General features: G+C 54.4%; 1 protein-coding gene across 1 annotated transcript; it reads right to left on the reverse strand.

Moving 5' to 3' along the window:
- Positions 1–2835: 2835 nt before the first annotated feature.
- Positions 2836–4580, reverse strand: NKX2-8 (NK2 homeobox 8; the record flags this gene model as incomplete). Its single annotated transcript, XM_082485887.1, has 2 exons — positions 2836–3383; positions 4415–4580. The coding sequence occupies 2 exons, from the start codon at positions 4578–4580 to the stop codon at positions 2836–2838; spliced, it is 714 nt and encodes a 237-aa protein (XP_082342013.1).
- Between the last annotated feature and the right edge of the window lie 6538 nt (positions 4581–11118).

Genomic DNA, 11118 nt, shown 5'->3' on the forward strand with positions numbered 1-11118 from the left:
TTTGCCCCAAAGCCGTTACCAAGGACATTTGTTAAGACATATCTCCTAGCTACAGCTTAACCACTGGTAAGGTTAACAAATCGATTTTCCTTGCTAAATACACTTAAAGGTTAGACGGATTCATTCGTTTCTATCAGGAAAAATAATATTTTCCATCCTACCCTATCTTCTTCACAAGACTTTTTACCATAGATCTCCATAGTCTATTGAATTGACTCATCATTTACTGCATTCTTCTTTCTACATGGATGTATCAAACTAAGGGGATTGCTTTTCTCAATACTTGAACCTGAGTCTATCATCCTCCCTACACCCCTGTGGCGGTGACTTCCGTCAGCCTGCAAGGGCATGACTTTCCTGTTCCCTGGGCTTGCTGAAAGGCAACGGTCATAAACCACACATTTTGCGTAAAGAAATCCATGGCAGGGGACATTGCAGCCTGTCCCTGAAGGAAAGCACTGCAGCTTGGGGCTGGGAAGGGAAGGGACACCCTAGAAACCTCTGTCATCGCCGGTACAGCCAATAACTGGTAAAAGCAGTAGTATAATGAAGACCACTTATTTTACAGACACTTCCTGTGGCCATCTGTGGGCTCCAGGACAGGAGAGCATCCCAGATAACCAAGGAGCCGGGGAGGGAGCCTTCCAGGTGGGATGCTGCCAAAACCTTGGCGACCTGACGGAGGGTAGATTTGGGCTGAGGAGGAGGGGTCTTCTCCTGTTGTCTTTGTTTCCGTTTCTAATGACGATGTCACACTATTTCCACGGGTGATCCTGCTGCATAGCTGGGTCGCAAAGAGTTAAAACGGAGAGCAGCATGTGCACTTTCAAAACTACATGCGACAAAGTCCATCGCTTGAAGTCCGGGTCCCTTCTCCCCCCGCCCCTCCCCAGCTTCCAGCAATCATTTATTATAAAGGGGTTTTATGATACAAATTTGATAATCTCCCATACACATTGGCACTGTTCTAATTGGAGTTGTAAGCCCATAAAATTCAAGCCCTTTGTTTTCATGAAGGCCACAAGGTTTTAAAAGATACTATTGTACCGCCTAAAACCCATAAAATTGTCACTAGGGACTGATTAAACAGTCCTGAATTGAAACAGTGCGGATTTTGTCTAGGTCCTTTTCATGCACAACAATGCTCTTTTCAACCCCCAAGACAAAAGGAGGTTTAAGGAGCCATTTTCTGGGAGATTCTTCTAAGATAACCCCATCCATATGGGAGACAAGGTGGCCAGCAGCTGAGACGGAGCAAAAAAAAAAAGAGAAAAAAAAAAAAAAAAGATTTCGGATGGCAGGAGAAAAAAAAATAAAGGGAAGGGGGGGAAAGACAGACAACAACAACAACAAAAAAAAAAACAACCCAGGTGACAAAGAGGCTGTATTGCCCCGGCTCCTTCCCGCACATCCCAGAAGCCTGGTCGGCTCTGTATCTCCCCCTTGGCACATGGCGCCATGCCCAAACAGAGAAAGGGATGCAGGTGGAAGGACCGGCGTCGCTCCAGCCTCCCCGCGATGATGCTGCCGCCGCCGTCGCGGCTGACGAGGTGGCCAGAAGCATCCACGGGCTCCCCGGGATGTGTAGGGAGCACGACACGGATGTGTAGGAGAGGCACATCTAGTCCGAAATAACCCCCTTCCAGGAAATAATAATAACAAAAAACTCCACCCTAAACAGCCTCTGGGGGTCCTTTACCCTCGGCAGCCTTTCCTCGGCGGGCAGGTTGGCTGCATCAGTCCCCGCGGGATCTTCGCCCCCAAATATTCCCTTCGAGTTCCTGATCCGCGGCTCCCGTCGGAGGGATGGAGGCAGCCGGGTCTAGTCTAAATTCCAGAGACACCTGGGTTTGGGTTTGGGGTTTTTTTGAGGGTTTTTTCCGCATTGGCCGTTGCCAGGACAATTATATGATTGTGTTTTTCTCCTCCAATTAATAAAATCAGTAGTTCTGCAGAGCGTTTCAAAACATAATTCCCTGGGCATTAAAAGTCATCACTATTTTCTCTTGGCTACCTTTCCCCAGTCGATCTTTGCAACAGATGCAGACTAACGGGAAGATTGGCTTAACCCCGGATCCTGCCTTAGAGGCTCTAAAAAAAGCCAGGAATGAACGGCGGCCCTGCGCTGCGCCCACCGGCCGGACTGGGCGGAGGAGAACCCGCACCGGACCCGCCCGAAACGAAAAGTCAGGGGGTCTCCAGAGACGGGGGGCTCTGGACGCGCCCTTCCCGTGGGAAATACCAGCCGGTTTACAGTGAGATGCTTGCAGCAAAGTTTATTCGCCGTTTACCGGCTCACGTGGGTAAAATTAACGTACTTGGAAAGTGAAATTCCGCTGGCTCGATCAAGAGAATTATTTAAGCTTTTATAGCACAGGAGGTAATCCTAGGGAAAAAAAAAAAAAAAAAAAAAAAAAGCCCAAATCGTCAAAAACACACTTCGCTGCCGGGAAAAATGTTATTTGCCAAAAATCATTTTATTAGTCACTGGAAGAATCCGCTATTTTAAAATAAACTAGGTCGCTAGGGTTATTTTTTTTTTTAACACGGAACCTCTCCAAAAGGAGCAGGAGGAACGATGGTTTGACAAAAATATAGAGCCGCACCCGGCACCCGCACCCTCGGGTGAGACCGGCGGAGGGGCGGGCGGCCCAGGCGAGCTTCGTCCCGGCCCCGCTGCCCGCCTGCTCGCCGCCCCGCTCCGCCGCCGGGCCCGCCCGAGCCCGGGCAGAGCCCCGGTGCCTTCCCCGCGTGGGGAGCCCGGGGGGAGGATGGAGTGGGGGTGTTCCCCGCGCCCGTGGGATGAGTCCGGCCCTGCAGGGCGAGTCGCCGCTGTCACCATCCCCAGGAGACGACGGCGGGATGCGCTAAGTGCTGGTAAGCGGGGAAGACGCCGAGGGCGGCGGCGGCGGGCGGGCAGGCCCGGTAGCCCTGCAGGGCGAGGGCAGCCTGGGCGCTGCAGCCCGCCAAAGCGCAGCCCAGTTTGGGGCGGGGGGCTGGCGGCGGGGGGCTGGCGGGGCAGGCGCGGCAGGGCTCCCCGTCCCGCACCAGCACCGGCACCACCACCCGGCGCAGCAGGGCGGGCGGGCGCGGCGGGGGGCTGCCGGGGCCCTCGCTCCGCGCCCGCTTCATCTTGTAGCGGTGGTTTTGGAACCAGATCTTCACCTGGGTGGGGGTGAGGCTGAGGAGCCGGGCCAGCTGCTCCCGCTCGGGCGCCGAGAGGTACCGCTGCTGCCGGAACCGCCGCTCCAGCTCCAGCGTCTGCGCTTTGGAGAAGAGCACTCGCCGCTTCTTCTTCTTCTCCTCGGCCTCCGAGCCGCGGGCGGGGAGCGACCTTTGGGTGGAGTCGGGCACGCTCAGCTCCGGGCCGCTCTCGTCGGAAGCTGGGGACAGCGAGGGGGTTAGAGAGAGGGGGCGGACGGGGACGGAGACGGGGACGGGGCGCGGGGCAGGCACCGAGGCGGCGGAGGGCCGGCGAGAGCCGAATCGCCTCCCTCAGGCTGTTTAGCGGGCCGGGTTAATCCCGACGGTCAACAAGAGATGTGAGATAACGCCCCCGGTACGTTGCACCTAACCCAGGGGACGGAACGGGCTTTGTCCCCGCAGGGAGCGGCTCTGGCCCGGCGTCAACCCCCGCACGGGCACGGCCGCTCCGCCGCGCACAGCCCTGGGGTTTGCGGGCTGGCGGCCTCCGTGCTCTTAAACGTGATACCGGGCTGCCCAGTCCTTTCGTTACGGCTTTTCTCCAGCCGCTAGATTACCTTAATATTTAACTTATCCCCGATGGGGTTTCCACATCCATCCAAAGGACTCTCTCTCCCCCTCCTCACCCACAGGTATGCACTGAACACCGTATACCTGCGGTGCAATTTATGGGTGTGAGATAAAGCCGATGTGGTACACAGCTTGGCTAGTGAGTCGCGGTGGCGAGTGCGCGGGGCTCGGTGGTGGCGCCGGAGGCGAAGCACGGGGGGTATGCTCTCCCGTGCGTGGGGTGACCTGAGACCGCTCCAGTACAAAAAGGCAGGATTTCTTGCAACAGTGAAACGGAGGATAATAATAATAATAATTAAAAAAAAAAAAAAAAAAGAATCCGGGAAGCGAGCTTAAACGATAAGCGCAGAGAGAAGGGCGGACACAGCCTGAGGTTCTGCTTTCTGCCATAGCTGGGAACATGCACAGACCTACGGGAAAAAAATAAATCTTTTCTCTCTTAAGCTCGTGGCCGGGATGTTCCTGCTGTTTCATTGTTGCAATTCAGTAATATTCTACAAAATTGCCAGCCTGGATCCCCCCGATCCTGTAGGCTACACACGCTGGCGATTCCCTTCTTCGTATCTTCCCCAAAAGGAAGGGGGGAAACAAATAAGATAGCTGTGCGGAGATGGCGAATTCCTGTCCGTTTCATACTCACAGGGATAGTGATTTCTGTCTGTTTCTGTCCACCCTCGGTACGGCGAGCCGATGTAGTTCTCCGCTGAGTGGTGATGGTCAGAAGCTTGCTTTATGCTATTAGCATCCTGCTCTGGTAAATCCAAAATGCTCCTCACTGTAAAACTGATCCTGCCAGATGTGGCCATGGTAGGTTGTGCACACACACCCCAAAAAATATCCCAAAGCCTGAACCCCCTCCCTTAAAAGCCGCGAGGAAAGGACTGCGCCCAGTTACTGGGGAATCTCCTGGCTCAAGAGGACCTTCCCTTCCATCGCCACCTAACCCCAAATATTAGTGTCGTTTACAGAGGTGTCCTGTTTATATAAACAGTCCTCCCCACTGCAAACACTGCCTGCTTTCAAACCGTCCCTGTCTATAGGATGCTAAGTACCTGAATTAGTCAAGTGCTAAAGCCCTAATGGGAGTAGGTGTAACCCCCCCTCCCGCCACCCCCATGAGAGAATAACCCGTTACCTCCCAAAGACAGCAGGAAACAGGCTTCATCATTACATATTCTGTCTGATTAGCCAAAAGTGGGGACAGATAATGGTAATTGTTAGCAGTGAATAACATCTTGGGTGGCATGTGGATGACCAACAACCACCCCCCTCCATCCGCCACCAAAGCCACCAGCGTCCCTTCTATCCGCAGACAAAGTGAATCCTCCCAGGACATCCGCAGAGCCTGTCGAGAGCCTCCCCCCCCGCTTCTCCCTCTTTATTTCCCCCCCTCTCCCCTCCCGCTTTAAACCTGGAAGGAATTTAAGTCGTTATTTGTTTTATTTCCCCGGGCTGTTTGCCGTGCTACCTCCAATTCTCCCGCTTGTCATTGGCAGGTTTTCCTACACTCAACGGGGGATTTTTCACACCTCGGCTGAGCTCTCGGTGGGGAAGGCTGGAGGGTGTGTGCGGTTGAGGGGATGGTACCTCCGGGTCTGGGGGTTTTTTTTTGCCCCTCCTGGGCAGGGTGGATGGACGGTGCACCTTTCTCTCGGGAAGGGTGATGGCGTGAGCTTGGCTGGGGAAACGCGGGGAGCCCGACGCGCTCGGTCCATAAGCAAGAGTCGGGAGGAGGTGTAGGGGGGATTTTTTTTTAGCACCATTTTGCGTTGTACTAACCCAAGGAATATCCCCTCGGGCGCTATGTGTGAGTGGCTGAAACGATTCCAGCTGGGAGAGAGAGAGAAAAGATCAAACACGGCGCGTTTATTTATCCCCGCGTCTCCCGGCCCCGCCGAGCGCCGCCTCATTTGCCGAAAGCAGCAGCCCCCACTGCCGGAGCCCCGGGGCCCCCCGGGAAGAGCGGTGCGGACATGGGCTGGGCACGGCCCGGGGCGGCCCCGGCGGCAGCTCCGCGGTCCCCTCCGCGGGACAAACGCCCCCTCGCAGCCTTAGCCTTCCACCGGGCGGCCCCGTGTTCCCCCCCGCGAAGCTGCGGTCGGACTTTGCTCAGCCTCGGTGGCCGCCGAGGACGTATGAAAAAATATGGTACAGAAAGAAGTCCGATGAGCAGTTCAAATGCAAAACTGCAGTGGCAGGGCTCGGTCCTCAGCCTGCGGCTGGGGCAGAAGTGACCGATGGGCGCGATTAGCCTGTTCCACGCGGGTCGAGCCGTGGGGGCCGCAGAGGGAGGGGGCGGGACACGCTCCCCACCCCCACTCCGCAGCCCCCGTCCCCATCGCTTCCCGCCGGGGTTCGCGGGATGGACCCGGCGCCCGTGTAGAAAACCAGTGGGAAGCGAGTCCGGCTGGATGGAGGAAAGCCCAGAGGGAAGGAGACACCCAACCTCGCCCGAGCAGATCCGCTTTCCCTTGAACGCCGGCCAAGGCACACACAACACGGCCCCGTCGGGCAAACGGCGTGAAACCGTGTGATGATGCGCTGCGCGCCGGGAAATGGAAACCGCCAGATACACGCGGAGACACTCTTCTAGCCGGCCGCTTTGTCGGTTCAAATTTCCCTGTCCAAACAGACATCTATAAGCTATTGTGTACGGCTTATATTTATACATCCCCGCTCTCGCCCCCTAGACCCGCTCCCCGCCTGCCCCCGACCGCCGCCGCCCCTCCCGGCCCCGCCGTGGGTGCCGCTTCTGGAAGCGGTTACACTTCACGGGGAAAATGTCAACAGAGCTATAACGACGAGGGGGAGGCGAGATTTATACCGGCGAGATTTGTGGGCGAGATGAACGGGGCACAGGGCTCCATTTGGCCAACTTCCCGCATATTTCTTCGGGACTGGACAGGCTCCCTATAAACGATTCCCAGGCCGTGATTACTGCAGCCACCTATCAAGCGTGCCTGGTGACAGTAGTTATCTTCCCCGCTCCAAGCACAGCCTCCCAGCCGTCCTGGGTGGTCGGAGCGAGGGGAGCACAAATACATGCCAACTGCTAGGCCGTGAACAAAAGGGAAATGTAGCCCTATGTCCCGGACCTGTTGGAAGCATTTGTTCCAGTCAAGATTTTGCATTTGTTCAGATCTGGAATAATAGGTGATTGACGCCTTCCCACAATGTGCTTTAACTCTCCGGGATAAATCGGAGCTTGTTCCTTGTTGTCATGGTTTTCAATAGGGTTCAATGGGATTGAACCACTATCGACTCTGCTTTACGTCTCCGGCAGCCCCGTCCATACAAATTTATTAGTTATGTCTTTTTAAATGAGATTAAATTGAAACGACGTGGCCGTCCTCAGCGGAGCGGGTCCTCCCGCCTTCGCCCTGGGGTGTGTGTGTGTCCCCGTCCCCGGCTGCCCGTGTCACCATCGGGGCAGCCCGCGGCCGGCGGGAGGTGGGCGCCGGCCCGATAACCCCCCCCGGTCCCCTTCCCCCGCCAGGTACGACCGGGCTCACCTGCCCGCCCGGCCGGTCTCGGGCAGCGCCGCCGCTGCCCCCTGCTCCCGGACGCCCCGAGTATAAAAGGAGGCCGAGAAGTGCTTATTAATATCTTGACCCCGCAGGCAAACATTTGCTGAATGCCTGGGCTGGAGCGGAGTTTCGGGGGGGCGGCCCGGGGAGGGGCGGGGGCCGGCGTTCAGAGAGCCACAAACTTATACAGTATCCGAGGTGGCTCTACAGAGGAGTTTGCCAAGGACCCTCTAAAGAAAGTGCAAAAAACTTTGCAAGGAAAAAAAGTCAGGATGAGAGAAAGAGAGTCTACTTCAGTGACCTCTCTTAGCCTTTTAATCTATTTAACATCCTAAGCCCACACTGATGTGTAGAAATAAGTAAATGGTACTCTTCAAGCCTTAAGAGCTCTTCAGCATCAAATATTTGCACTTACTCTTAGAGTTTTTCTCAAATAGCGCAAGACACATTCTACTTGGACGAGCCGAGCTGTCTAAATATACCTACGCATTGTTATCTGCGGGAAATAGTTCGCTTCAAAGGGAGAACGTAATAACCTGAAATGTTTCATCTCTTGTTTTGCTTGGGACCGACTTGGATACTTTTCAGCTCTGGCTGCCCGGCCTCATTTCGGGGTTTGGCGGTTCAGGTTTCACCCTCTCCCACGACACTTTGGCGTTGGGGCCGGGGGAACACTCTCCCCCCCGGAACCCCGGACCCACGGTCCCCCTGGGGACGGCATCCTTTGACCGAGGGGGTGGGTTTGCCGGCCGCCCCTCTGTACAGGCCGCTCTCCCGCCCCGCCGTGCCCCCGGAACACTGGTAGCCCCGGGGAGCCACCGAGAGCCGCCTCTTCCCCGACGGCACCCACGGAGATGAGACGGGGCAGGCATTTCTCCGGGGATGCTACACGTACGCGGCAGCGCCCACGCGTGTGCTCCACCCGCAGAGTCAGTCCTGTAGTTCACCTGCAGGGAGGTCCTATAGCAGATGACACCCCGCCCCGCGGCAAGCCTGTCTCCGTGGGCCCACGGGGTGAGACCACGTCCGTCTCCGGGGGCCCGAAGGGGACGGCTGCGTGTGCCCGGCCACCCCGTCCCTCCAGCTTAAGCCACAGAAGCCCTTCGGGTGTCCCCGCGCGTTTAAATGAATTTTCACGCTTCCAAGGGGGTAAAGGAAAAAAAAAAAAAAAGATATTTAAAATTAAAAATGTTTGTTAATTTCCGCGTTTTTGGCAGGGCGCTTTTCAACCCGCTCGCCGATGGCGATGTTTGGTTGCGGCTCATGTGAAGCAGCGCAGGAAAATGAGGAGAGGGACAGTCCGGACGTGTCCCCCGCAGCCGCCGGAGCCGGGCGAGGTGGGGGCGCGGTGGCCGCGGTCCTCCGTGGGGATGCGCGGCCACCCCCGGCACCCGCGGCCACCTGGCTGGAGGTAACGCGGCAGCGGGGACCGGTCTGCCGCCATCCCCCGGATCGGGGGATTTGAGGGAGACCGCAGGGTTTCCAGCCCTAGATGTGGCCCGGCCTTTTTGAGATACCCCGGGGCTGGGTCGGACCGTCCCGTCGGGGCTCCCGCCGCGCTCTTGCCCGGCTCCCCTCCCCACTGGCCCCCGCCGGGGAAGTCGGGCTGTTAAGAACACCTCCGACCACCTGAGAAAATAGCGAGTTTTTCTCTCGCTCTCTCTCTTTTTTTTTTTTTTTTTTTTTTTTTTGAATGGGCTCATTTATTGTGCTCAGTGGAGGATTGCAGAGCAGATTGACCAAATCGCTGTATATGGGGTGCAGAAATCGAGCATTTTCCTGAAATAGCTGTTTGTGCCTACACTTCGAGAGAAGAGGAGAGTTTAAAAAAAAAAAAAAAAAAAAAGATTTACATCCGTATAAGCGGCCGTCTGGCTCTGGTTGATGTAATCCCGGCTTTAAGGAGGAATTCTTCATAGCGCTGAGTCAGACGAGTGTGGGGCAGCGCTAAGAGCAAGAAGTCCTCTCGCTGGGAGGCTTCCAGGCTGTGCTGCGGGCTGGATACGTTTGCGGTGTCCGGTTAAATCCCGGGGATAAAAGCTACCGAGACAGGACACCTCGCCAGGCTCACACCCACGGGTCTGTTGGTGACTGGGAACTGAAGAATGGAAAATGAGTGACTTGGCAAATATCACAAAAAAAAGCCTTTACGAGAGCTGGAAAACGGACCCCTGACCGACAGCTTCCTTTCTCTAGAATACCGGATTTTAATAATTTAGTCTGTATACAACATATCTGCGAGGGAGTTAAGCTCAGTACTTTGACTTTACTGAAAAGAAAACCTGACCTCACAGAATTCAATATGAATTTTACAATTTATTTGAAAACAGACAGGATTTCACCTTTCTATAAAAACAAATAATCGTCTACTTTATTTTTCCCACAAGGAACATTTCCATAACTTTACACTCTTCCTTCATCATCTCCTGAAAAGAATATCTTTCCCTCTAAACAACCAACCAGCTTTGAACTTTGAATTTTACCATGAGTTCTTCTTTGTCTTATTGCTTTGCAACTGACGTTCATTATGATGCATTTTCTAATTAGGGCAATATTGTGGAAGGAGTGCAATATTCCCCGTAGGAAATATTGTTTTTTCTGTATTTCTGTATGTCTATTTGTCTGTCTTTTCCGGTAGAATAATGTAATTTGCTTTTGGGTGTAGCTTTTTCCACTTCCTAATACTCCCTAACAATCTACATCTTTTTTCTGCAGCTCTTTTATTTCCTCTTTTCATGACTATTCCGCAATCTAAGTACATACATACATCGACTTTAACCTATTAAAAACTTCAAAAACTTAAACTAAATTTCTCTTTTTCATGGCCAGTTTTGAAGATTCTTATCCTCTGGTGCACTAACTTCCATCCCACCCAAATCATGACTCCACCTGCTATCAGTCTTCTTTTTTTTTTCAGAGCTCATTAATTAAAAATAAATAATAATTATTAAAACTGATACGTGCAAAGCATGCCATCCAAGGCTTACACTTTCTCTGAAACCCTCGGGTTTCTATTCTGCATTTAAACAAGAGACTTTACTCCTTGGAACGGGGATTACCCACAGCAGTGGAGGATTCAGGATTGAGCTTTTCATTTGCTCTCTGTGATCATCCTGGAGGAATTATTTTGCAAATTGACTGCAAGCAAAGCAGCAAGGGACAAGCCCTGCCTGCTGTCTAAGTTGGTTTGGGACGAGCTTGTGCAGCGCCGAACTGGCGTGGACATGAGCGGGGTTGCCCAGCTGCCTGGGCTTTCCTTCCCTGGGGCTCCACTGAGCCCAGCTCCCAGGAACGGCTGAGGGGATGGGGCATTCGCTTCCCTGTCACCACGCTCCCCTTGGGCAAGCGGGGAATGGACACTGGGGTTAGCTGGGTCATGAAACTGCAGCAGTCGCTCTGTTAACAGCTGGCTGGAGGACAGGCTCTGTACCTACCACCGCTGCAATGCTGTCCCCTCTCCTTGCCCCATATTCATCCCACACTCTCAGCCTGCATGGGACGTACAGGGGGGCAATATCAAGCTCCAGGTGAAGGGCAAAGCGCTCCCAGGACAGGGCACGTTCTCCTTCAGGCCCTGATTCAGCTGCTCTATCTGGAGTGTGGGGCCCATTCCCCTCCCTGTTATAACACATCTGTGCAAGGTGTGCAGGCTTATGGGCACAGGTGCTATGTCTGGAGCCCACAGGGCAGCCAGTAGCATCAGTGACCTTGAAAGGGAATGCTCTAGAGCAGAGGTAGTGACCTTGCCCCAGATACACCTACTATTTAGGCGTTACCCCCCCCCCCCCCTTTATTTCAGTGGGAATGAGGTGCCTAA

Source organism: Vanellus vanellus, assembly GCF_965231255.1.
Source record: "Vanellus vanellus genome assembly, chromosome: 6".
NCBI classification, from domain to species: Eukaryota; Metazoa; Chordata; class Aves; order Charadriiformes; family Charadriidae; genus Vanellus; species Vanellus vanellus.